Source organism: Perissodus microlepis, chromosome 4 (genome assembly GCF_051167445.1).
Source record: "Perissodus microlepis isolate ML-2025 ecotype Zambia chromosome 4, ASM5116744v1, whole genome shotgun sequence".
In the NCBI taxonomy this organism is placed as follows: Eukaryota; Metazoa; Chordata; class Actinopteri; order Cichliformes; family Cichlidae; genus Perissodus; species Perissodus microlepis.
This window is the reverse complement of record NC_140464.1, coordinates 9,015,961-9,043,816: the sequence shown is the minus strand read 5'-3', so window position 1 is coordinate 9,043,816 and position 27,856 is coordinate 9,015,961. Positions and strand designations below refer to the sequence as shown.

The 27,856-nt window shown below is 40.8% G+C and overlaps 1 protein-coding gene across 9 annotated transcripts; it reads left to right on the top strand.

The window, feature by feature from the left end:
* Positions 1-694: 694 nt before the first annotated feature.
* gpatch8 (G patch domain containing 8) lies at positions 695-27,856 on the top strand. Of its 9 annotated transcripts, XM_084925470.1 has the most exons (10): positions 4,698-4,775; positions 5,698-5,733; positions 9,839-9,857; positions 12,908-12,980; positions 18,283-18,324; positions 20,714-20,781; positions 21,865-21,951; positions 22,044-22,187; positions 22,284-22,414; positions 22,807-27,856. In XM_084925470.1, exons 6-10 carry the CDS (start codon positions 20,755-20,757, stop codon positions 26,654-26,656), a joined length of 4,239 nt encoding a protein of 1,412 aa, XP_084781596.1. In that variant the 5' UTR covers positions 4,698-4,775; positions 5,698-5,733; positions 9,839-9,857; positions 12,908-12,980; positions 18,283-18,324; positions 20,714-20,754; the 3' UTR covers positions 26,657-27,856. The 9 variants fall into 9 exon arrangements, with proteins under 9 accessions (XP_084781588.1, XP_084781595.1, XP_084781590.1 ...); XM_084925469.1 differs by adding an exon at positions 797-828 and having other exon boundaries at positions 4,698-9,857; XM_084925466.1 differs by lacking the exon at positions 18,283-18,324.

The window sequence follows — 27,856 nt, the reverse complement described above, 5'->3', positions numbered from 1 at the left end:
GAAAGTAATTAACAGAATACAATGACCCAATATTTTGTTTGAATGCTATTTTCCAACTTATTAAGTAAACGTAAGCTCAATTTGTTTTTACTGTCTTGGGGCATTAAATTCAATGAAACAAAAAACTAAGTTAGTTTCATTCTTTGTCATTGTTATTTTGCTCAAATATGCCAAACACAACCAGCATGAGAAGAATTGGTTCCATGCCTTTAAGGAGCCCCCTTTTGTCTCACAGCTTTAATTCAAGTGAATTAATTCTTTCTATTATTGAACTGCTCTTACCCTCCTAACCACCCAAAGACAAACTAAAATTAACATGGAAAATATTAAAAACTAAACAAAAAAGAAACACTTTAGCAAAACTGAAATGAGCAAACCCACTGTAGAACCTAACAAATTAAAGTGAGAACAAAAACTAATAATTTTAGCTAATGTCCTGTCCATTTGTCCTCTTTGAGGCGTAAGTTTAAAATTAGACCCAATCAAAATGTCGGTCACTGTCTCAGTATTTGAGATAAAAACGTTTGTGTTGTCTCGCAAAAAGTGGGACACTAGGTCACTCTGCTCTCCGGTTGCCTAACACTTTAACATTCACACAAGTAAAATACACATTGTGTAGACGTAGTCATGTTGATACGGTCTAGCTTTCCATGTACAACGCTGGAAGTTGTTGGTGGATATTGGCAGTGAAGTGTAAATTCACCGCAGAACGTCCTCCCCACCACAGCGCGCTTCTGTTGGACACAGACTGAGCGAGTACACAACTGCTGCTGCGTTCAGAAAATGGCCGACAGATTTTCTAGGTTCAACGAAGAGCGTGATTTCCAGGTAATGCATGTTAAATATTTGGTCCACCTCCATATTTTTTTGAAGTGTCGAGGTGTTTCAGTAAGTTAATATCTATTTGAAGGTTAAGGACAGTTTTGACGTATCGTGTACACCATCGTGCATTTCGCTCTAGATCCCCGTTGCTAGCACTGCAAGCTAGCTATGCTAACGCTAGTGCACTGCGGCTCTTTTGATATTAACTTGCCTTACGGCTCAGTGTTCGCTTGAGTGCTATATTTGACCCATGTCTTGGATTATCGTCTTCATTATTAACCGTTTCTTTCTGAAACTACAAACATTTAACCACGCAACAGCAAAACATATACTGGAGTCCCAATTAGCTCATTAGTGACCTTGGGCATTCTGATTATTTTTCGACATATGCTAAGGATGGATAGTGAGCTAACATAGCTAGCTTGTACGCACATTGAGCTGTTGTAGCATTAATAGCCATAAATGGCTGTATTATTTTGACAGCTGAAATTCCACCACAGTTGGTCATCATCAGGTCAAGATGAATCTAGCAACAGATAGCTGTCGGATATTATTCAGAAATTGCCTCCGGTATCGACTTGAAAACACAGAGTGTAAGTTAGGAGCATGTTTAGCGACACATTTTAAGTACCGTGTCCTTGGTCATTCATATACTGATTATCTGCTAATGTAACTGTGTAAATGAACTGTCTTTTAGCATTGGTTTCACACTGATGACACTTTTGTTTTGTTTCCACCCGCATTTGAACGTCTGGCTAAATATTGACACAGTAACTGGGAGTCTTTGTAAATATTTTGCGTTGTCTTAATAAATACATCTCCGATGCCAGTTAAAAATCTTATGTTTGTGACATGACGTTATTCAGGTTGTATATTTGGCTTGGTTCTGTAGCTGAATAGATTAATTTCACAACCTCTGAGCTGTTTGTCCCCCACAAGCCTATCTTGGATCTAAGACCGCACCCAGTAGAAACCAAATACTGTTATGCTTACTAGACTACAAAATAAACTTGCATCTTGACTGTTGGTATTGTTTAATTATAAACACTTCGCTAGAGGGTCATTGTCCACTGTGTAACTCAATTCTTTCAAACATCTAAACCTTTTTTTTTTTAATTCTTGTGGACTTCCCACTTTTGCCGTTGTTGTTGTTGGGCGGTCTATAAGCCGTTACTACAAGTGAGAATGAAGTAACTGTTTTAACATCTGTTTGAAATGTGTTATCTGGTTCAAAGATACTTCAGAAGAGTGGATACATGGCAGTGTGGCGATTTGAATCTCAGATATCATTCTGATGCACATGTTAATGCTTTTCTGTTCTTAATTACAGTACACTAATGTGGAAGGAGTTTTAATAAATAAAACAAGTCCATCACCAACACATGTAGCCTGGGGATTTCAAAACACTGATTCTAGGAAGCATCACCCTATCTACTTGAAAAACTTGCATTGCCACATTGTACATACATGGACATAGTTCAGTTCTTTTTGTCATGTCTATGTCCCCTTTATTTTATACTTTTTGTAAAAAAGCAGGAGACTTTCTGTGTCGATAGCAGTGTTCAGGCTGGGTTAGTTTATGAGTTTAAAGCTTTTAATTGAATGCTAATCCACGGATGAATGCTTGTGTCTATGATTTCTGCTCCTATTTCTTAGGTTTTTCTGTTCCGTTATTAAGATACATTTTAAAAATGACATTAAAGCATGTGATCTTTTGGGCTGGTATTAAGCTTTTTGGTTAAAGTTGGGTGTATTTTGGTAATATTATCAAACATAATTACAGTTGGAAATCAGCTGTTTCTTTGAGCAGTGTTGTGACAAACTACCAGACATGCAATTAAGTTCTAATTATAAGCTTGCATATAAGAAACTGTTTTGTTTTTCCCCCCTCTGCACCCACTGTGGAACTTGTTTTTTTGCTGGTTTGTCAGTGAGAGATGAATTGCTGTGTGGTCTGAATGAGTCTGTTGAGGGCAGCTCCAGCACAGCACAGTAGAGCTCTGTATGTGAGAACTGCTGCGAAGGCATTCATATGCTCAGTATTCAGAAAGTTTCTCTCTGACTCCATGGATAAAAGCTTGCTGCCAAGCAACACTATTCAGGAAACACCCACAGATGGTCTACCTAATATCTATAGCACAACTAGCCCAACAACCCTGTCCTCTTTAATGACTTAGCAGTGCTGTTGGACCTGTAGAACATGACTAGTCTTGACTTGCAGAATAATATAACACAATTCATGAGCTCCTGCATAGAGTAACTCTCATTTCCTAATGCAATGTGGTATGGGACATCTATTTAACTGCAATAGCACAAGTGGCAGTTTACTCTCGTAATGCAGATTGGAGAACATGGTCAGAGTAATTTCTATGCAGCACTGTGGGGTTCATGTATTAAGAGTCAGAGTGATGAGGAAGCAAACAGCAGTGAAAATTAGAAGTCATTGTGGTGGATAGAGGCAGTGTTGATAGCACATTAAGTGGTTTGGACAGAAAGTCAGTAGAAGAGGAGATGAGGGGGGAACTGCAGGGAGCCATCGATTTGTTCACAAATAAGCCCTTTGCGCTTCCCAAGCAGCTCTTCTTCTCATAATCCCCGGCTTCGCTCATGCTGATGCAGGGTCCTGTTTCGTCTGAATTAATGACAGCAAGTATGGCATCTCATCACCTCATTATAGTACGCTGAATTAAATAGTTGCTTATCTCTGCAAAACCAGGCTTCCTGAAAAAAAAGTGCTGCAGTTCCATTGCCCAGCCACATAAGCATTGGTTTCTTTTGTTTTTAAACAGACATTTCTTTTCAGAGTTTCACAAAATGACCAAAGTGCTGTATGCTGTAGAGTATTATCAGTTATCATCCAGTGCAAGAAGACTTAGGAATATAAAGGGAAACTAAATATTCTACTGCTTACAAAACTTTGCTTCTTTTTCTTTTCTATTTTTTTTTAATAGTTGCTTTTGATTTACCTGTCCACACTAACCTGTTTGTAGATGCTAAAAGTAAATAGTAAGTAATACACCGTCCAATATCTTTGTAGTCTTTCATAATTCTGAGGGTAGAATAAAGCAAACTCATAAATATGACCTTTGTCTCTCCTCTGCTGCCAGAGAAAGGAAGCCATATGTCTCTGAGTAGAAACTGCTCTGTAAGCTCACTCCTTCAGTTGGGGTGGTAAGCCCATTACTCACTCTCAGCCTGACCCAAGATTCAGTTTGTGTTTCTAAAGCTATGCTTCATATTCAGTCAGATATCCTGAGGAAGCATTAAGTCACTGTAACTGCTGGAAGAAATTTAACGTGAAATAAAGAAATGGAACTCAGCTGTCACTTTAGTTTTTAGTCAAGGTTATCATATCTTTTAGTTATTTGTGTGCTGGTCTGTTGCTCAGTGTAAAGGGCAGCGTAAAGGTGTACCAGGCACAGGACACTCCTCCCTTCATATTGCTGTCTCATTGTTTTGAAAGTGCAGACATAAGAATCAAGCAATGTGTTGTCTTGAAATGCAGATTTTATGTTTATTCCTGAGTTCTTCCTACAAATTTCTTCCTGTGAATTGCTATCAGTGCTGCAGCAACTAATGGTTATTTTCACTGTGTGTCTAAGTAACAGCTATTTTCTCAATTCAGATGAATCATTTGATCTCTGAAATGTGAGAAAATTGTGAAAAATTACAGATCTTCGCCTGTGTTTAAAAAGCGTGTTTTGTCAAATTATTAGTCAGAAGACCAAATGATGTTAAGTCATTTTCAAATAAAAATATTAAACTGCTTCTTTTGTCAAAGTAGTTGCCAATTATTTCTTTATTAATTGACCAGTTTTCTACTAGAACTGCTTTCTGATATATTTCTACTTTACACTTTTAAATGTGTCCATCAGGGTGGGAATCACTTTGACCAGTATGAAGAGGGTCAGTTGGAGCTGGAGCAGGCATCCCTGGACAAGCCCATCGAATCGGTAAGGCTGCATCCATCATCCTGCACCATTGGACCAGCTGTGAGAGTGGATATGATTGGTCCAGGGAGCAATAAGAACAACACCTTTTTACTCCATTCATACTGTCCGTGTAGCTGCATCCAGTGTTTTCTTGAACACATTGCCACCTAACTTGTAGAATCACTTGTCTCATGTGCATTAATATCCTTTAAGTCCCCCCCCCCCACTTCCCATGTCCTATGCCTACTCCATTTCTTGTGTGACAGTTCAAAATAAGTATGTATAGGCTAGATGTTCCTGTTTTATGTAGAGCTTAAAGATAATCGTTAGATTTTTGTATCAGTTTCCCATTAGTCATTGTTAGTCATCTAAACGCTAGGAGAAGAAATTGCTGTGAAACCATGGAGTGGATGAAGCACTGTCATTAGGGGCTGGTTTTTGAGTACTTACAGAAAAATTCATACATATTTTAATATGAAAACTGCATACACGTTACACATAGGTGTAGCATGAGTTTATATGCTAAACAAAGCTGGTCACTTATATTTTTATGAGTCACTTTGAGATTTCAAGGCTTTTTTTTTAATTTGTATTTTTTTAATTTAATTTATGTAGTCCTAAATAAAGTCTTAAAAAAAGGAAGACCAATAGAATGCATTTTGCAGTGCTGATATGTTTTTAAAATGACCACATTAGTTAGTTTACAGTTGTATATCTGATTGTTTTGCAGTTTGTCAAATTTATGTTTATGAAAACTATGCAGTGCTTATTCCACCCCATTTAGCAAACAAGCGAGTGCACATTAGATGGTGTGAGTGGATACATTTGTGTTTGAGTGAGTGTGTGTCTATGTAGCTTTAGAATTTGTGTGTTAGTGTTTGTGTCTATAGGACAGTTATCTTATTGTACACAACTTGGGGTGTTCGACATTTCTCTCCTGCAGCGAATTGGCCCCTATTAGCTAAGCAGCAATGACCCGGTTTGTATTTGCACGCTCTGCTTTCTTACTCCTATCTTTAGGGTCCTTGTAACGCTTCTCTGACTATCTCTTTCTCTCTCTCTTTGGCTATCTCTGTTTCACTACTGTTAAACTTTACATCTATTCTCTCTCTACCTCAGTTTCTCTCTCGCTCCCTCCCTACTACACAGTGATTCGGTGTACAGTACCCTCTGTCATTCTGTGCTGGCATGGTGCTTGTGCAACTGGGACTGCATTTTTCGCTGAAAAGGCACTTCGATAATAGCGCAGGCAGCTGTCTTCTTTCTGTCTTTCTTACTTTCTCCATACCCCCGTTCTGTCGCTCAAGCAGTGTGGTGAGCAGGCTCAAACTCTGCTTACTTTCAGTTTTAGGTCACTTTATGAAGCATGTCAGATAGAATCAGTAACCACATAGAGTTAAATAACTCTGAAATACAATTAAATTATTATAAAAACAGAAACAAATTCTTTAATCACAGCGTATACAATAGTAAATGAGTATAATGATGGATGAAAAATGATGAACTCAGGTGAATTCTAAGTACTGTAAAATAATTTCTAACCTCAATATTAGCTTGGATTAAACATAGCTGTATGCTATAAAAGGATTTTACCGAGCCCTTGATTTGACCAAGCCTTGTCGAATTTTTAAGAAAGGGTAGTAGGTAGTACTCTGTTAACCAAGAACATTAAAAGATTCTATCTATTTAGAATTTTATGTATGAAGCAGTTCCTCACAGATACAAAAATGATCGTACTGTGTGGGTGAGAGAGGAAGAAAACAGTGAGGGGGAGAGAGGTGGCCTGCTCACCCGGCTTAAGTGGCTCTTTTGCTCCTGCGCTATTATTTGTGGAGGGGTGCTGAGGGCCATGCTGCAGCATCACACAGCTCCTCACACGTCAGCAGAGGTGTTGTCAACTGTCACTTAATTGCCAGTACCGTTAGTGTTATTGAACATAATTGTTTTGGATGGTGCATGCTCAAAAGCAAGGTGATTTTTACCGACAGTGCTGTGCAAAAGTATTTAGGCACCCACCATTTATTCATATTTTCCTTTCAAATAGCCAGACCTTCTTGTAATTTTTTTAAGTGGCCTTGTGCAATAGCTCTCCAGTCTTTCTGAAGGTCTTTAAAGGTTTTTCTTTGGACATTAAATACTTTTTCATGTATTTTAAGACTAGCTCTTAAAACGAGAGGCCATTTTCAGAGGCTATTGTTTCTTTGTTTTTTGTTTCTTTTCTTCTTCTTTTTTTTTTTTTTAAAGCCACTTAACACTGATCTGTGAGTCACTGAAGCATAAAAAAGGCACCTTTTCAAGATTTGAACCTGTGTTGTTTCTACTCTACTCATAACTGAAAATGTAGCAAAGAACCACATTTAAATAATATCCTTAGGCACTTTGTCACTAGCCGCATGTAATAGAAACATCATTTGTTCCCATTTGTATAGTTGAATCTATAAAAAATGTCAACAATTACAGAGTTTGCCAGGCTTAAAATAGTATTTTTGGAAGCTTTTGCAATTTAATTCTCAAAGAGCTATTAGCCATAAACCCAGCAAATCTCGCTGTGGTATGTTTTTAAAAAAATATTTGAGTTTCAAGAACTGGAGGACAAAATGGCAGGCCTTTAACAAAAAAACGGAAGAGTTCAGGAGAGGGGTACAACCATTTGTAAGACCTGTTGGAGGCTCTGTCATGGTTTGGGGCTGCCTTTCAACCAGTGTCGTTTAAGATCTTTTCAAAATTGAAGGAATTATGATCACAAAAAATACGGGCAACAGCTTCATTTTTTCAGCCTGACAACGGTGCAGTGCAGTAAAGGCATGCCTTTTTATAGAAATGCACACTTTGGAACATTAACAATCATGGATTGGTTTCCTTAGACCAAGGCCCTCAACATTATTGAAGCACTGTGAGATCATCTTGGCTGAACTTCTGTTTTTGAACAAAACTTCTGTTCTGTTCAAAAAGCAGCCGCCATCCAAAGAAGAGTTTTTAACTGACCTCTAATTAGCCTGGAGTACTATTCCTGAGGACTGCTTAAATAAATGATAAGAAAGCTTAAGAAGGTTCAGGATGTGCTGATGAATAAAGGTGTTCATTCCAAATTTTGACTTTCATACTCATTAGAATTGTACAAACTGGGTTTTTTTTGTTTTTTTTGCAGATGTTTCAATAAGTCACTTCACCTAATTCCCATTCGCTAGCAAAATATAAATAACCGAGGGGTGACTCAAGACTTTTGCACAGTACTGCAATGCAAGAAAATGTCAGATGATATTTGGTGATTCAGAAGATATTATGAGTCTGTTCTTAATTTTTACTTTTTTTAAAAGGTGTAGTACAGTTTTTAAAGCAAAAAACGTAACTATATTATGCTGACCAAATCCCCAAAAGCATGTTTTAAAAACAGAATTTCATACTTGGATGTAAACGACACATAAATACAAGTAGATCTGAAAGTCTGCATTAAATTTTAAGCTAAGTTTTTATGTTGACACTTCTATCCCAGCTTCCTTAGTGAAAACTTCTAAGGCAGTAGAATTTGTGGCAGTTGATCACCAGTGTTACATCTCGGAGCTGTTGGTGAATGCTTTGGCCCAGCTTCTCGGAGCCCCTCTCCAGCCACTTATTGTGTGTGATCTATAGGCAGCTAGAGGTCTGTGGTACTTTATTGGGATCTTTTTTTCTCTTCCTATCTTTCCCATTTGGTCTTTGCTATTTTCTCTAACACTGTTTTTTGCATTGCATGTGTTAACTTGATAGCATTCAGTACTATTTCCGCTCAACACTCTGTCTTAATCACAACTACAACCTTTTCTCCCAGACTCATTTCCCCCACGTCTCTTGACCCTCCTAGTCCCTCAATCCTACCATCCTCCTTCCTTCCCTGACCCGACCCAGTACCAGAGCGATATGCAGTGGGCAGCCTCAGAGCCACAGAAACCACACAGATGTGCAATCCAAGAAACATGAGTATTCAGGCCACAGGGAGATTTATTTCTTTATTATGTATTTCTAGGCTTCTTGTAGACATTATGATTGTCTCAAAGTTACCAAGGTTCTAATAGGAACATTTGGGTGACAGTGTATCAGCTGTTACTGAAGTATGTAGGGTCTTGCATTACAGCCAGACAGTATCTGACACAGCTGTTTGTCCTTGTTTGACGTCTGTCACATAAAAGTATTAAGTAGCTATTGGACATCAACACACTCTCACACACAAAAAGAACAGGAACACTTATCTGTTTGGAGGTGTTTATTTCTTAACTACACTGCTAAATTCCCTCACCTTGAGTTGTGACTTCAGAATTATGAGGTAAGTACGTGTTTTTAGTTATTTTATTTTAAATAAATTAAATAAAGTTGACCCCCCCCCCTTTCTCCCTAAATTAGTAAGTGAAATCTTTAAAATCTGCCACATCTACACATACAAATAGGCTTATTATTTTATTTATTTGCCTTTTCATGCACTTAGATGGTTGTTTTCATTTAGTCATACGTAGAGTAACTGACAACTACAGAGCTTCACTTTCGAGGCAATTGCTAAAATGAACGAGGAGCTGCAGAAAGCAATCTTGTCTACCACCACTGAAAATACGTGGTTTTTGTTAGTTTTGGTCCATACATTTATGAGTATGCCTGTCCAGTGTTGGCACGTCTTTATTAATCTGAGCTAAAGCAATTTCTCACACCCTGACAGGGACACACACATACTGTCTCATTAAAATGGCTGCATAGGCTCTCACTAAAAGTAAATACTCTGAGGTCTCTAAATGGGGTCCCCTGCATATCACTTTCCTTTTTACATATCTGTTGCCATGCACTGTGCCATTGAAAGCACATTGCACACTCTTGAACACCTCCTCTTGTAGAGGTCTTTGTTTGGATAACATTTTCTATTTTTTTTCTTTCTCTTGTATTAACAGTCAGTTGGTGGATTTATTGAAATGCCTACCTTTTCTGTTTGTATACAGTATTATGTTTGTTTTAAAGCAGAGAGAGATTTGTATTTTTAAGAACTAGAGAAGCTAGCAGAATTGCAGTTGAAAGCGTTTGGCCGGTTTCTTACGTTGTGTCACGTGTGACTGTTTTTTTGACAGCCCAGTATTTTAAAGCCAGGTTCGTATGGAAATGCCTTCACTCCACTTGCACTGCTGTTGGACTCGCCGTCGTTGCTTTCATCTGTCTGTCTGTCTATTCTTTTGGTGCACTCGTCTGTTCAACACCCAGTCTGCTCCTCATCTCCGCCCTGTAACTTTTGCTGAACACATTTTGAACGCATCGTTTTCTCACTGTCAGCAGTTGGAACTGTTGCCTCATCCAACATGCCCTTGCTAGGGTTTTTTGTTTGTTTGTTTAGTTGTTTTATTTATTTTATTTTTTTTTGGGGGGGGGGGGGGTGTTTTTCCTAGTATAATTACTTGATTTAAACTCAAAAAACTGATTTGTGAAAGGGAGCATATACATTTATGGGACTTGAGTCTGAGTCTTTTTGTCCAAACAACCACGTTTTGTGCTGGAAAAATAAATCAGCTAACATCAATTGCGCAGGGGATGAGGGAGTGCCTTTCTCAGCAGTTAGTTCAGGGTGGATTTTTTTTTCTCAATTCCTTCTTCATAGGTCAGCTAATTCCCCTCATCAATAAATGCTTTTCTGTGTAGAGTCTTGTCACACTCCAATATTGCAGTTAAGGACAGAAGCAGGTCCTGTGTCAAGAACAGGAGTGGCTTTCACTGCAGCAAATTCTGCAGTGTTTTCCCCTAACAATAAATTCAGAGCACATTTTGTCTATTAGGCATGAAGAAATTATCCTTAGTGGCCATAAAGCCTCTAATTCGTATAAGTCCTTGCCCAACTGCTAGGCAGCAACAAGTAATAAACAGTGATTTGCAAGACTGTTTAATTTAGCCTTCAGTGTCCTGATTTAGGAGTTGATTCGGGCAGTCTGTCTCCAGTTGCCTTCCTGCCATGTTAGTCCCAGCACATATTTCTCTCTTATCTCATTCTACAGCAGAAAGGATCTGACAATCGCACAGTAAAAAGGAGTAAAAAAAAAAAACAGAACAAAAAAACAACCCATCAAACTGTAACAGAAACAGGACGTGAAGAATTCGAGTCTTTCTTGAGCATTTGCTGCAAACATCAGCCAGATGATTTGGATATGTTATTCTTGTCACCAAAATGCAAAGTATTTTTAAGTGTCCTGAGTATGTCATATTGTACCAGTATGTCACTTGTAAAATAGGGCAAAGGAAGGCAACAGTTTGCTTTGAAAAACCACTTTAAAAAAGGGCTACAGCCAGATGTATCTCAATTAAAGTCTCGTGGGCGGAGATGCAGTATGCACACTGCGTGTGTGAGTACCACTCCCCTTCACATGCACTAACTCATACAAGCCCAGTTCACTTTCACCACCCTAGAAACTCACCCTCATCATGGCTCAGCCTGCTCTGTTCTGCTCCCAACCTCCTGTTTTTACTAAAGAGAACTAATTGAGCCCCGTTGAGCCATCACTTTCCTCTCTGTGCCTGAACCACCTGAGACTAACACAGTTGGAGTTTTGTTAACCCGCCCACACCCCTCAGCCCGCCCCACTCCTCTGTATGTGTACCATTCACAGTGCGCTACTAACACCGACGATCCTTTTTGTTAAAACTCTTTAACAAAAAGCTGCATGCAGTTTTTTTTCTGTTTAAACCCCTTCACTTTCTGTTTGTGAAAGTTGATGTCAATCTCTTTGTGATTATAAATATCCTTTTTGTTTGGTTTGTATGTTTTTTGGTAGAATGCAGCACTCTGGTGAATGTTAGACAAGCTTGGAATAGTTATAATCACAACAGCAAAACACTGCTTATTAAGAAATCTCATCGTTACCTGTTTATTTGTGCTTGAGGATGTACTGTAGTGTGTAGTGGTGGGACGGTCTTGCATTTCACTTAATGTTTTTGTTTTCTTGCTGACCCATACTAGTGATATAACGGTCTCCGACATGCACATTTGACCCCACAGTGTGCTGAGAGTTCCTGTTGTGTATGTTTTTGCACTCCTCTTGCCTCTTTGGTTCATTATCAGTTGCTTGATCTTGTGATGCATTTGTCATAGAAATCATTAGTATTAAAAGAAAAGCCTTGCACGCACATTCAGAGGCCTCAAGTAGTCTGAAGGTATGTTTTCTCATTTCTGAATACTAATGGTATCTATGAAAATATCAAATTATAAGTGTTGAAATTGGTGGGATGTGATGATTGATAACAGACCAGAGCCGCTAAGGATGTCCAAAAACAAGCACAACAGCTATTTTTCGTATATCTGGTGGGGCTACATGCACACAATGTGTTCCTCTCTTCACCTGCACACCCGCATATCCCCTCACACATGCATATTCTATCCACCCTGGGCCTTGTAATGGTAATCCAAGGCCCACTAGTTCCACTTCTGTCTCTTCTTGTTGCTATAATTTTTTGTGACAGCTGCATATGTTTCATGGTGCTCTCCTTGTCATGGTTACAGAATCACAGCAAGCTTGGAGTTTCTGGTCTTTGTTTTGTTTATGCTAGATTTCCATACCTGTTCTGTGTTACTTTTCTTTGTGTACTGAGATCTTGCTCTGTAGTGGTTCATATATGTATGCGTGTGATACATATATCGCCCTCTCCTTCCTCCTTCCTACTCCTCCTCCTCTTAACTTCTCAGTTAGTGGATGTGACTTCATGTGTTACCTTTATCAATGGAAAAATATAGAAATAATCACGCCCAGTTTCTTTGCCTAATAAAGGTTTTTAAAATGCACTCCTACTTCAGGAGGATATCTTGTAGTTTACAGATTACATATAGCCTCATGTATTGTTCATAGTTGAATTCAACCCTTCCTCTCAGTCTCCCACTTTTTATTCCCCCACACCCAGCCTCCCTTACCACTCTTTGTGCTGGAAGACACTGATTATTACACGCTGTAGGTGATGACGATAATGACGATGGTGTTGGTGGTGGTGGTTGTGCTGATGATGGTAGCGTGATCTGAGTGTTATTTATTTATTTTTTCTTTGTTAGTGTTTTTTTTTTTAATTTTAATTTTGTTTTTATTTTATTTTTCACCCGTGCCTACGGGTAAAGCTCCTCTTATTATTGGAATATTTTTGGTTTTTTTCTTCTCTTCTCTCTCTGCTAGGATAACATCGGGCACCGGCTGCTTCAGAAACATGGCTGGAAGTTGGGCCAAGGCCTTGGCAAAACCATGCAGGGTAAGGGCACACTCTTCTTTACACTTAAGTTCAATGTATACTGATGGTATTGGAACACTATGTATCATTTTCTTTCCTCTCACATTCCCCCTTTTGTATTATTTTATTTTATTTTTTGTGCTAGATTTTCTTTTCTCTTTATCTTTTCTCTGCCTTCTTCCTTTGTATCTGATAGCGTGAAATTGATTGTTATTCAAGGAAACATTGTAGTTGTTTTTTTGCTCTCATACTGCTGTTACTTTAAACTGAAAGAGGGAAGAAAATATTCTTGACCTTGATTAAGACTTAGGGAAGGGACTTTGGGGCTTGGGAACTAGAATGGAGCTAGTCATCTTCACATAATGCTTTAGTTGACAGCAAAGTTGAATCTGCCCTTTGTTCACATTCATTTTCAGTGCTTTTGAACATACAGTTTGCTGATATGGTGGTTTCTTTGTTGCCTCCAGGGGACATATTTGTTTTATCTATTTCAGATCATGCCCTGAACTTGAAAGCATGTGCTGATCATATCAGAAGTTTCTAAATATGGGATAAATAAAGTGTTTATCTTATCTCATTTTTAGCTAAATTGGATTTCTGTTAAAACATGAGTATTTATTTATTTTAGTTGAATAGGGGTGCAAATAAATGAGAACACATTAGCTGTTTTTTTTTCCCCATTGCAAGAACCTTTCCCAGGGACTAAAGACTTTTGAAGGACCTCTTGATTTTAACTACAGTGGCCCAGAGACCCTCTGGGGGAGTTATTTTACCCCACAAGTCCCTGAACGTTGGAGTGAGACTTGTAGCACTGATTATTTCTGATTCACTTAGTTACCGACTTGTAGCATTTTAACCAGCACTTTGACCAGGCTCATCTCTCGGTCACATAGCTGGTAAAAACCAGTTTTGTTACTGTGAAGTGAACCTCATAAGTTGGCAGTTTATAAATATGTTAATCAGCAAGCTAGTATTGAACAGAGTGATGATTCAGAGAAATGGAAAAAAGAAAGATGGTTTTACAGCCATTATGTCCTAAGTTCCTAATAAACATGCCTACACCTCCACAACCCTACAGGAATGCACTGCATTGCCATATTTTTGTAATCAAAAAGAAGTTTTTATGCTGTCCATTGTGTGGTTGCTGTGTGTGTGCTGGTCATCACACACCCTACAGGTCTGAGACCGCAAACAGAAGTTAGTAATAGGGACCATAGGTCCACTAGTTGTAGACATTTGATCAGACACTGTGTTGGACAGTCCCATTAGTTGAACACTTCTTGTATCATTAAACTCAGCGTTTACCCTGTTTACCCTGTATACCTATGACTTTATACAATTGATGAGTCCAGCATTTAATCTAAAAATCTGCTTTTCTATTACTCTAACTGCATTCCCAAGAACATATTACATTGTATTACTCTATTAGTTTAAGGATTGCTTTGTATTTTGAGAGTGACTCTGAAATGCTCAGTGACCTCTGCACTAGAACAAATTCTCTAAGATGTAAAAGGCTTTAGACTAAAAAGCTGCATTAAGAGAGGTTTACTTTCTCTTGGCCATTCATAGTAATCTAATGGCCTTGTTTATATTGAATTGCATGAACTTAGAAGGCTGCACATAGCTGAGCGTGCGGGTTAGACCTTGGCAAACGTTGGCACCTCATTAGCTCAGACCTGCTGTGCTCATAGGCTCATTGGCTCAGTGGCAGTGGTGCAGAGCCTTGGCATGTCTCCACCAAGCCATTTCCTGTCTCTTCACTGGCTTTCCTGTTCTCATCAGCATCTTCATTTTCTCCTTTTCCTCCCCTTTCTGTTTCTGCTCGTAGCCTCACCCTTCCCTGAATTCTGCCCAAAAAGAGTGATGTATAGCATTCTATATGAGTGATGTCAATGCCTTCAGCGCAAGCGAGTCCTTGCAGTCTGTTAAGAGTGGAGCTTGTTTTTCTACATAGCTTCTGGTATTAATCTTATCTGCCTCCTCCTCTATGTCCCTTTCTATCCACTGGATCCATAACATTTTAGTCATGTCTGACTTATCCATCTCCCTCGCTCACTTAGTCTTGCTCAGTTGTAATGCTTTCTCAAGTGCATTGCCCTTCCTGTAAACCTAGCAGTAACATCTGTTTTCAATATTGGCATTTTATTGAGAAACACCACTAATACTGCAAAACAGTGAAAAGCACACGCCCAAATTACATGGTTGTCTTAAATGTGTTGGGGCTTAGGCAGAGCTTGTATCTGGGTTGCTTAAATTTACTTGTCTTATATATACAGATCTATAAACATGTGTCCAGGATAGTGCTGCTTAATTGTTTTCATCTAATCCAGATTTCCTTGTTTATATGGTTCTGGGAATAGGATTTTTCAGTACACTGTATTGCCAAGTAAAAGAGTGAGAAAAGGGGGTCTTGAAAATGTCTTGGACTGTGTGCTTGACAAAATTGGAACACAGACTGCCTAACTAAACAGTGTCCTTAATTTACCAGAATAATGCTAAGTGTTGACATTTGGCTGACCAGTAGAGGAAGACGAACATGATGAATCCTCTTTCTACTGTTAACATAGAGCTGTTATGTATTTTTTGTTGGTTTTATTTGAGTGTAGAAAGGTATTAAAGTAAGGTAATCACTATAGTCTTTACCTTTTTTGCTCATGCAGAATTACAGCATGCATGGTCTGTTCTTTCCATGTTAAAATGTTGCTTCTAGTAATCACTTGTCCTCCAGAGACACTGAGCTCTCATGAGCTCTGGTTGTTGAGTTTTATTGTTGCTGCCACCCTAGCAGCTCTCACATGTACATATATGGCCTTGGCTCCTGGTGTTGTCTCTCATAGGTATTCTCAGGCTGACCATGGCCAAGGACCAGAGTAGGCCAAGAGGCTGCTTCATTTCTTTCTGGGCAGGCTGACAAGTTTATGGAGGGTAACAACAGCAGAAATTTCAGAGCTTAGCGTTCAGTAACCATCATTGTTTATTTCCATCTGGCCATGAACCAGTGAATAGCAGACTATTTGATGTGATAAGGATGTGTGCTTTGTGTGGAGGAGAGAACAAGTTGCAGAGGCTGACTGTGCTCTTGTTTTTGCCGCTGGCACCAGTCATGAGATTATGTAAGCATCCTGCTTTGTGGGCAGATGAGACTGCGGCAAATTGTGTCCAGTTGTTGTGCTGGAATTAATGGCCCAGTGTTGGAGCACGCTATCTCCTGTTGAATTTTGCTAATATACTTAGGAGTAGGCATATCACATAGGTGAACCATTGCATCTCATTGAAGTCTGCTGGATAATCACTATAATCTTCCTCTTCTTTCCTGTCCTCTTTGCCTGAAGAGACGGTTGATGAAATTTGACATTAAAGCATTGTGTCCCCTTTTTTAAGTTTTTCACTGTATTGACTCTGTTCTTATTCTTCTTTTGTCCCTTTTGCCCTTTTTTTAGGTAAGGTTTGTTGGATCCTCTGTATGTCTGTGTGTGTGTGTGTGTGTGTGTGTGTGTGTGTGTGTGTGTGTGTGTGTGTGTGTGTGTGTGCGCGCGTGTGTGTGGGTGGGTGTGTGTGTGGGTGTGTTTTCTTTTCCCACTCTGCAGTTGACCTCAGTGTAACACCCCTTTTACAGTTTATCATAGGCTAATGGCCTCTGTCAGCTTCCTCCTCTTTGCTTTATAATCACTAAACCTTTATTTCAATCTGCTTATGAGTAATGTGCTTCAATTTGAACAAAGGACGATCCATTTTAAATCAAGGTAGATTTAGGAAGCCATGATTCATTCAAAATCCTTAGAATCATCATCTCCATGTATGTTAGATTTTTCCCCCCCTTCTTAGAGTTTCCGTGGCTGCTGTTGGGTAATCTGATTGGCTGTAACCATGGCTCAGACTGTGAATGGCTTGCAGAGTAGACAAGTTTTCTCCCCTCTGCTTGTTTGCCTGTTTCTACCTCCAAACCTGTGAAACTCATGTGTATGTGTGTGGTCATTATGTGGAACTGAGATGCGTGTGTGTCTGCTACTGACCGGGCCATAGAGTCAACTTGCAGGGAAAACCTCTCCACCTCTTACACCCCAATTGTCTCTGTCCCCATGGTCACAGGCTCCCATCCTCCCCCCGTTTCTTTGCCCCTTCAGCATAGCATGTTTGTCCCAGAGGTGCACTTCTGCCTGCCTCCAACTGTCATTCACCTGGGGCTTTAAGCAGTGTTGGAGGTAGCACACTAAACTACTACGTTCACATGATATAGAACTATATGACAAAACGATTGGATGCACAATTAACATCTTTAATTGTACTTGAGTAACGTTGCTGTTCCATAGCAATAAAGAAACTACTCTAAGCACTGCTCAAAGCCTTGCTGGCTCTTCCCTCAGGTACATTTTATGTGTAGTTTGTGTTCACTTTTTCCATGGTTAAGCACATCCCAAAATGAGCTTGCTGGCGGTAGGCTAGCGAGGAAATGAAGGAATCTCAGGGAGATTTGCTAACTGGGCTGACAAGCATCTGCAAGGCAAAAAGCTCAGAGGGGGAAAATGGTGGTCATCCCTAGAGGCACCTATTGTCTCAATCTAGATATTTGACCACATCTTTAAAAAGGCAAAAGTATATTTTCGATTCATTACTTTTCTTAGGCGGTAAGCCTCCCTCTAGACCCAAAATACTATCAGACGTGGCAGTTTCTAGTCTTTTTACGCAGAATAGCTCCTTTAACAGTTCTTATTTGATGAGATTTCACTTTTTTTTATTTTTATTTCCCAACCTAAAATGTGAGGGATTTCCAGGGTTTTTACTAGATGTAAAACCAACCTGCTTTTCCACTACAGGAACTTAATGACATATGAGAATGCATACATGCATGTATTAGTGAAATGGTAGCATTCTTCATGATAAAGTTTAAAACCATGTTGTTTGCTTTATGTTATAGTGTTGGTTCATTTAGCACAATCTCCTGAGGGGAGCTCAGATTTTGCTTCCGCAACTCCAGCTGCCCCATTTTGAGCTTGTGTTCAGTTACAGGTCGCAAGTTCCCATAGTGGAAAAGATGTAAGGGGTGGTAATTTGTTTTTTGGGATATATTTTGTTTGAGAAACAAGATGACATCAGGCTAGGGGCCTGGGGACTGGGATAAGTGGTTGGGAGAGAGTGGTGAGAGGAAATCCCTGTAAGCACCTAGCCCTGAATGAAGGGATGAGGGGGGGTGGGGCGGTTGACACACAGTAGCCCCTCTGGTAATGAACCCCCCTAAATCCCATAACCACACTCCCAACCCCACCCTCCCTTCTCTATGTGCCTCAATCTTCCTGCTTAACCAATTGGTGTTTCTTTTTTACAGCGATTTGATCCTGCCCATGTTGTGCTGATGGTAAACTTAGTGGTAAATGTTATTTTATCCCCCAATTGAATTGTTTTCTGTTTGTTTTTATTTCTCCAATTTTTTTTTTGGTTTGTTTTTCCTTTCATCAGAGCACCAATGCTACATAGGCTTTAATTCTCTCTGTATTAGTCTTCATTCTGCTGCTTGTATATTACCATGCATATGTATTACTCTTAGAACATTGTCATTTTGTTTGTTTTCAGTTTTTTTTTTCTCCAAAAAACCTTGTGATTCACACCCTGTGATTTAGATGCACATTGTTTTTGTCTGTTCCCTTTCTTTTTCACTGGAATGGGTAATGTGGAAGTATTGTCACTGTGTTTAAAGATTGGTGATAGTTTGGGATGACTGTAATTGTTCATTAATCTATAATTCTAGGCCTGACTTGTGACTTGTCAGAGAGACCACTGCAGTGGCTGGCTAACAGACTAAACCCTGTTTTTGGTTTCACTTCTGCTGCTGCTTGACAAAGGGCATGAACTTACATGTCCAGGCTATCAGTAGTCTTGTGATCTCAAAATCAGCCGTTTTCTTTCACTTCCTTAGTTTGAATATGGCCACAAAAATCACCCAATCACTGTTAGGTATTCTGTTTAAGAAAAAAAAAAAAGCCTGCCTAGGTGACAGACACTGCCGTGGGACTGAGAGTGCAGGCAGGCCGTTATACAGGGTGCTACTATGCCCATGCATTTGTTTTTAAAATGACTATGTCATTGGGCTATGATGGCTAAAAGAAACGGAGATTTGCAGTACATTTTTTCTTACTTTCCTGTCTAGGAAAGTAAGAATGTGTAAGAAAGCCACTGCGGTTGTGATAATTTTGAAATTTTAATCAAAACCAAAAGGTTTTGAACATATTATTTACTCCATTACTTATGTTTCGTTCTCTTGATTGAAAATCATCTGTATTTACGAATAGGAGAATTCTATTTTCTCTTCTTTATATATGGCACCAACTGGTAGTAAGTTTACATCTTATTTAGCGCCACTGTAATTAAATATTAGTAGTTTTTCCATATGCCCAATGGTATACATAGAAATTTAATTTGTGGAAAAACCTACATTGGATTATTGGATTTGTGGGAGGGGAAAAAAACTGAAACCAAACTGAATTGATAATCACTATCAGTGTGATTAATTATTACATCTGGCTGGCATCAGGAGCAGCAGACTAGTCCAAATTCTCTTTATGCCTTTTGTTTTGAGATTCCCCTGTCTGTCTGTCTGTCCCCCCCTCCTTCTCCTCCTACTCATGCCCATGTTTTACCAGGTAAGTATCCCCCATCCCTTGCACTGTCACCATGGCGATACCTGGCCTGTGACGTCACTCTGCTGTAGTTCAGTGCTTGTGTCCTTTTTTTTTTCTTTTTTTTTTTTTTAATTTGACTCTTTCTCTCTGCTTTGTTTGGCTGATTATGAGTGGATCAAGCAATTCAGTGTCAATCTCCAATGTAGTTTTGATTTACATATATTTTATATCTTTAATGTTTCATTCTGTTTTTGTTTTTTTGGTTGTCTTTGGTTTGTTTATTTTTCTACAAGTTAATTTCCTTCTGATCTAGCTCTTTTCACAGCTTACATAACATAGGTTAAGTAAACGGAAGAAAAATCTTTCAGCTTCAGTCATAATGAGGAATGGGGGGCCTCTGACAAGGGAACAGGTTTGGACCTCAGGACAGTAAATGGTCAGACAGACAGTTCAGCAAGAAGTGATGCAATAGCCTTTAGATAATATTGGGAGCCTTTGTTACTCTCAAGGAGGATGTCGCAGTGGTGTTTTGTGAGCAGTAGCAGCAGCTGCAGCTCCCCTCACACACACACTGTCTCTCAAACACACACACACACACACACACACACACACACACACACACACACACACACACACACACACACACACACACACACACACACAGTCCCTCGAGCTGCAGCGTCCTTGATAAACTTGGCATTCTGGTTTAACAGGACTGCAGGAATGAAAGGATGGAGGAGGGGTGCCAGAGAGGCACAAATGAAAACATACCGGCTTAAAGATCAGTATGCTTTGTAGTGTACTTTTATATCAAGACATTTTACTGAGCAACCCTGATCCCCTTGTCTTCATTTACTCCATCAGGAATCCAGTGCAGCTAATTTGACTCATTCATAATGCAAACCAGCAGCCCGGTCAAATGTAACAGGAAGGCTAAATTGGTTTGTAGCTGGTGGCTGCAGTAAGCTGTGAGAATGGCTGGTGTTTGGTTCACTGTAGCTTTCTGGTCTCTTTGCACTTGAAGGCAAAATTCTCTAACCCCAGCACCCTATGCTCTAAAAGCAGGCTGTCTCCGAGTTGGTTCTTCATCCAAGCATTAAAAAAGCTCACCTGGTCCCCTCTCTCTCTTTCTACCCTTAGGACGCACTGACCCTGTGCCCATCATCCTTAAGTATGATGTCATGGGGATGGGACGAATGGAGATGGAGGTATGATGCTCATTTTTATCGATTGGTACACATTTATTTAAGTTGTAGTAGTTGAACCTGTAATAAAAGCAAGGTTTGGGGGTGTTCCTTTCTCCTTTTTTTTTTTTCTTTTTTCTTTTTGCACCTTAAGTGCCCAAGTAGTAGTTTAAGGTGTTTAGATAAATATTATGAACTTGTTTTGACACTGGGGTGAGTGCTTTGACTGTGAAATAGAAATGACTTTGAAAATGAGCAGTTGAGCTAAAATGCTGTGTTATACAAGGTCGCATGGTTTTAAAAATCCCATGTTTCAGGGTTGCTCCTGATGAGTCGACCAGATAGCCTCTGGACGAATCATCAGGAGCTCTAAAGACATTTACATAGCATAAAAACCATACTGTTAAGTATTAAGAAACACTTTGTGAGTGAATAATTAGCACCAATTTTTGTATATCTATCTATCTCATAGTATGGGATACGTTCCTTTGCTAGGTCCCTTAAGAGAAGTCTCAAGGCTATGGCACAGTGACTTCCTACAGGACTACTTAAGTATAACTGGTCCTGTTCACAACACGCAGTTCATGCAGAGGTGTTCTGTGTTCAACATATTAAAGATCTTGACTGCCATGGACAGTCTTAACCACTTCAAATACCTTCAGACATGAATGATGAATGATTCTATTTAATGAAAACAAAACATGTAAAAACCACAAAGAAGAATGTGACACCAACACTGCCCAGCTAAATAAAACTATGCTTAAATTTTCAGCGAGCATCACTGTCAGTTATTTCAGCTCCTGCCTTTAGTCTTTGATATTTGTCTTGAAATAACATTTACCTACCTTGGTCGCATAGATGTTTCTACAGCAACAGTCAGTCAGCATGATAAACGTGTGTAACAGCATACAAGCGACACAAACTGACCAACTGTTCTTCTTGGAGTTTCCATGTGCTGTCTTCTATAGTCACTGTAGGGACTCGATGCGTGCAAGGCACATCAGCTCTTCTATGCACCATATTAAACTCATTTTTGGTATATAAGATGAACTTGGACTGGCTTTGACAATTTGTTGGTTTATAATGTGACTTTATTGTTTGTCCTAGCTGGATTATGCTGAGGATGCCACAGAGAAGAGGAGAGTCCTCGAAGTGGAAAAGGAAGATACAGAAGAACTGCGACAAAAATACAAGGTGAGGTTGTTTATCTCTTTGTCACAGTGATAATAATTGTTATCACTTGTATTTTTTTGATACTGTATTTTTAAATTTCCCACTAAAAACAGGACCAGATGGAAAAAGAAAAAGCCATCGCAAAAGCTCTGGAAGACCTGAGAGCCAATTTCTACTGTGAGCTGTGTGACAAACAGTACACCAAACACCAGGAGTTTGACAACCACATTAACTCTTATGACCACGCTCACAAGCAGGTACTGCTGTTTAGCAAGCATTGCGGTGTTGATGTAGATCTGTTTTTAATTAAAGACACGATGAAATGATGTGCCCGGTTTCTCTCTGTCTTGCAGAGGCTTAAAGAGCTGAAGCAGAGAGAGTTTGCTCGTAATGTGTCATCACGTTCCCGGAAAGATGGAAAAAAGCAAGAAAAGATGCTGCGGCGATTGCATGAGCTTGCTGAGCAGAGAAAACAGCAAGACCGGTAAGTATTTATTCCTGGAGTGCCATCTGCTGGATGGGTTGTGTGTATGTGTGTGTGTGTGTGTATGTATATATATATATATATATATATATATATATATATATATATATATATATATATATATATATATATATATATATATATATATATTTATTTATTTATTTTTAATGGGACATGGTGAAATTACTTATTTTTATAAATGTCACTGGTTCAATATGTTAGTCCAAGCTAGACAAATTCAACAAAATGTATTTGAACATTTCACTTACTGTAAGTTAAAATATATTTTTGTATATTTTCATCTTTTCCAGTAAGCATGATAAAAATTAAAGTCAAAGACCTCGATAGTAAAAATTTGTCCAGCATCACATTGGTGTAATGTTTTCTTTCAGAACTCCTGGAAGTGGACCTATGTTCAAAACAACTACAGTCGCTGTTGATGGAGAGAAAGGAGAAGACGGCAACAGCATGACACCTGAGAACAGCATGACACAGTCTTTGGCAGACACTGCCCTGGAAGGATCATTGTCAGATAAAACTGGTCAAGCCTCCCCAAAGTCTGGTCCAACCTTTAGCTTCTCTCTGGGAAAGAATGCCTCATCCTCGCCAACTTCCAGCAACGCATCAAAAGTCAGTGTATCATTCTCTTTTGCCAAGAAAGCACCAGTAAAACTGGAGACAGCAGCTGCTGTTTTTGCTGATCATGGTGAGGAAGCTATGGAGACAGAGGAGAGTCAAGAGGGAGAAAAGGCTGGAGGACAAGATGACACATCAGGCTGTGGCACAGACAGCCCTAAGGGACTGCCTGGAGGAGGTGAAGGAGGAGAAGGAGGTGGTGCAGCAGGTACAGAAGAGGTGCAGCAGCCTGATGATGGAGGATCTTTAGCATCAACGCTTAGCAAATTGAAAATGATGATGAAAACCAATGAAGGATATGTTGGACAAGAGCCTCAGTACTACCACTATGTACCACCAGCTCACTGTCGAGTAAAGCCACACTTCCAGTTTTTGCTGTTCATGAAAGCCTCTGAACAGTGTCAGAGCAAAGATGAAGACGATGAGGAAGAGACACAAGAGGAGAACAAGGCTGAAGAAAGTCCAGAACAGACAGAGAGCGGTGTGACAGAGTGCAAGACTGAAAAGGAACAAGGCAATGTTACTGTAGATGCTGACCCAGACCTAGTTCCTCTATCAGCTAACGTAAAGGCAGAAGAGGAGACCCCTTCATGTGCAGAAGATGCAGCTCCTGCTGTACCAGCTTCACCCACCCAGAAAGCAGAGACGCGTGATACTGTGGATACAAACGCTGGTCCGAAAATGCCCACTGGTCCCTTCTTTCCAGTCCTGAGCAAAGATGAGACTACAACCCTGCAGTGGCCATCGGAGCTGCTTGAATTTACAAAAGCTCAACCTTCCCTGTCTTACAGCTGCAATCCCCTCTACTTTGACTTCAAACTGTCCCGTAACAAAGGAGTGCGTGGTGGGAAAGTGGCAAAGTCCCCCAAGCCTGGTGAAGACACTGATGACAAGGGACAAGAAGTGAATGCTTCATCATCTGAAGTAGAAATGGCTACTAAACCTGGAACTAGTGCTGACAAAGACAAGCTAGTGTCAAAAGGAGAGTCTGGGCAGCCAGAAAGTGAAGAACAAAAGCCCACAAGTGGAAGTAATAGTGCAAAGAAAAAAAAGAAAAAGAAGAAGCATAAGAAGTCTGCAAAGCATTCAAAACGCAAAGGAAAAGAAAAAGGAGCGGGAGAAGATGCAGAAGGTGAGACTGAGGTAACACAAGAAAAGCCCAAAAAAAAGAAAAAACACAAACGTAAGAAGAGCAAAAACAAGGCTCAAGATCAAGCTGAGGCAACAGGTGAAGAAAAGGAAAAACCTAAACCAAAGTCGGAAGATAAAGCTGCTGCCTCCTCTGTTCAGCTGACAACTGGAGGGGAAGGAGCTACAGGAAACACAGGAGCAGAATTGGGGAAGAGGAAACGTGGTGCTAAGGAAGTGCCTTGCAAATCCGGAGCAGAAGGAGGGAATGGAAAAAGTACTGACAAGGCCAACTCATCTGAGGAGCACAGTGGCAACAAAAGACAAAAGACTGACACCAGTGCATCTCAAAGTGCCTCGTGCTCCACCTCAGCCCAAAAGAGTCCTGGTTCTGGTAGACCCCCCAGCAGTGAAAGTGAAGAAGAAGGGGGCTCTAATACCCAGCGCTCACGTCATCACAGGTCAAGCCCGAGGGAACAGCGCCGCCACCATAGTGAAGAATCAGGGCGATCCTGCAGCCGTTCATCAAGACGGGGGGAACGACGAGGTAGCAGTCGCCGGCGTCATCGTGGCCAAACCTCCCGTAGTCGCTCTTATTCCAGCAGCTCTGAGCGCTCCTCAGCAGGCAGCAGTGCCTACAGCCACCGTAGCCGAAGCTACTCAGACAGCTACAGCGACTACAGCACAGAAGGTCGCAGACGAAGGCGCTCCAAACGTTCATCCGACTCAGAGTATGACCGCAGGAGTAGCCGAGGACGTAGACGATCCAGGAGGCATCAGTACACATCTTCCTCTTCAGAAGACTCACGCTCACGTTCACGCAGCTACAGCCGCAGGAAGAGGCACAGACGGCATCATCGGAGCAGCTCCAGAAGCTCCAGCAGCTGGAGTCGCAGCACTAGTGCAAGATCCTGGAGGCGGAGCTACAGTCGTAGCTACAGCTCTGCTAGCCGCTCCTCCAGTTCAAATAAAGGGTCTCCTCACAGGCGAAGCACTAGGGGTCGAGAGGATAGTGACACCCATCGCAGAGACTTCAACCGCTCACGCATCTACCGCTCCCAGTCTCCACGGTCTTCTTCTTCACGAGGCCTTAACCGCAACACTCATTCATCCAGCTCGCTGGGTCTGAGACCAGGGGGCTCTCGAGATGCAGGAGAACAGAAAAACACTCTAACTGCACGACAGCTGTTGGAGAAGGTTCAGTCCAAGAAAAGCTCTGAAGATTCTACCACAGGAACAAAATCTGGGATTAAGATTAAAGACCCACCGCAGGGCTATTTTGGCCCAAAACTACCCCCATCCCTTGGAAACAAAGCCATGCTTCCACTAATTGGTAAGCTGCAGGCAGGGAAAAAGCCAGCAATTCCTTTAATCAGACCTGAAGAGGGAGAGAAATCAGGGACAGGGAAGAGCTCTGAACCTGAAGGAGAGGTTATATTAGTAGAGCCTATAAGGGAGTTCCCACCTCCACCACCACCTCCAGCTCCACCAGTTCAGAAGGTTGAGGAAGCCCCACAGAGCACAGTGACTCAAGAAGAGACACAGCAGCCTGCAACAGAAGACCAGGGGCACCAAGAAACCCGGCCAGTATTTGAACAAGAGCCCTCCATGATGATGCCCCAGTACCAAGGAGAGTCAGGACAGGACCTTTCCCAGAACCCAATGATGGAGTCCATGATGCCTGAAATGCAGCAGCAGCAGGCTGCCATGCATGCCTACCCTGGTTACCCACCGCCCAGCTTGGAGGAGGATGGCATGGAGGCAGAGGAGGATGGACTGGCTCCTTTGGAAAGTCAGCCAATTACATTCACACCAGAGGAGATGGAGAAATACAGCAAGCTGCAACAGGCTGCACAACAGCATATTCAGCAGCAGCTTTTAGCCAAGCAGGTCAAGACTTTTCCCTCAGCTGCTGCAGCAGCCGCTGCCGCAGCAGCTGCCACTTTGGCCCCAGCGCCCCCTCCACCAGCCCTGCAGCAGATCCACATTCAGCAGCCAACTGTGTCCGTAGCTTCTGGCACATCCATCACCACAGTGCAACACGCCATCCTTCAGCACCATGCAGCCACTGCTGCAGCAATGGGCATCCACCCAGCTCATCCCCACCACCCACATCCGGCACATGCCCAGCTGGCCCAGGTACATCACATTCCCCAGCATCACCTTACCCCCATCTCCCTGTCTCCTTTGGGGCCCACACTTGGTCATTCTCTGGGACACTCACTGGGGCATGCAGGATTGATCCCTGCCCACCCAACAGCCTTCCTCTCTGGTCAGCCAATACATATTATCCCTGCTTCTGCACTTCATCACACCCCCTTAGCTCTCCACCATGTTCCACACACAGCCCTCTACCCCACACTTTTCACACCCCGACCCTCACAGGCTGCAGCAGCAGCAGCGCTTCAGCTCCACCCACTCTTACACCCAATATTCTCAGGACAGGACCTCCAGCACCCCCCTAACCACGGCTCTTGAAAACAAATGAAAATGAAGTAGTGTGTTACAACAACCAACCACTAAATGAAAGACTTAACCTGAACTCTCTTGGTTTACGGTTTTAAATAAAGTCTTTGTTACATCATGCAGGCTGTAAGATGTGAATCTTATGAGAACTTTACTGGCCTTGACAGTGCAGCACGTCACCACAAAGTGGTTAAGACTGCTGGGTTCAAAATCGACACTAACATTTTCTTCTGGTACATGTGAGATTTTTATTTTCTCATTTTTTTCCACAGATTTTTTTCTCCCCCTCTAAAAACCGTAGACAATTCCTCTAGACCATTGGTTTATATTCCAATTTGGGGAATAGTAACAGCCTCAGAAACTAGAGTTTTTTGTTGTTTTTTTTGCTCATTTTGGCAGCCAAAGAGATACATGATGGCTAAAGGTGTAAGCAGAATCATGTTACGATTCAAGGAAGTGGTTTTGTTCTAGAGGTGAACATTTTAATCTGTGTAATCTAATTTTCAGAGATGGACTCTTTCATAATTACTGATCTCTTGTTGTGTTTTCAAATGACTACTCACTCTCTATTGGATTCTTGGTTTAAAAGTAATTTGTAATGCAGTAACTTGTACATAGGTCAGTGTGTAATGTGAAGAAACCCACCAGTGACAGCCATATGAAAAAACAAAACAGATATGGTGTCCAAACAAGTATGACACTGTCATACAAGAAGCCCTCTCTAAATCAGGGGAAATGTGATGAAGGGGTGTAAATCTCCTGAATACTCTGAAGCAAAGCTCTTGTTCCCTGGGATGAGGGTACATCTGAATCAATTGCACTGAAATCTGTACATCAAGATGGTGCCTGTGCATCATATAATAAGATTGTAGTATACTGCAATAATTGTATTTTTCTGTTTTTTAAATTATTTTCCAAAATGCTCTTCAAAAGAAGAGCTGTGTTTGGCTTTTTTTGTGTGTAATTTTGTAAATAAAACTGCTGTAGATTAACCTATTAACGTTCTACTGGGTTGACACTGCTGTTGGGGGGAGGGGGAAAAGCAGACAAATGACAAGTTGGATGGGAGGTGGACACATGTATTTTATCACGGTGGTTTGTTCATCCCTGCTGGGGTGCCAAACAGCAGTGACCTGTTTAAAAAGAAAAGTAGCAACTCTGTATTTTTTAAAGACTTAACTCTGTTTCACCAAATAAAATCCTGAGTTTGTG

Coding starts and splice junctions, on each gene's coding strand:
- gpatch8 (XM_084925462.1), top strand. CDS start 784: ATGGCCGACAGATTTTCTAGGTTCAACGAAGAGCGTGATTTCCAG. Junction 12,981..20,713: donor CCTTGGCAAAACCATGCAGG/GTAAGGGCACAC, acceptor TTCTACCCTTAG/GACGCACTGACCCTGTGCCC. Junction 21,952..22,043: donor AACTGCGACAAAAATACAAG/GTGAGGTTGTTT, acceptor CACTAAAAACAG/GACCAGATGGAAAAAGAAAA.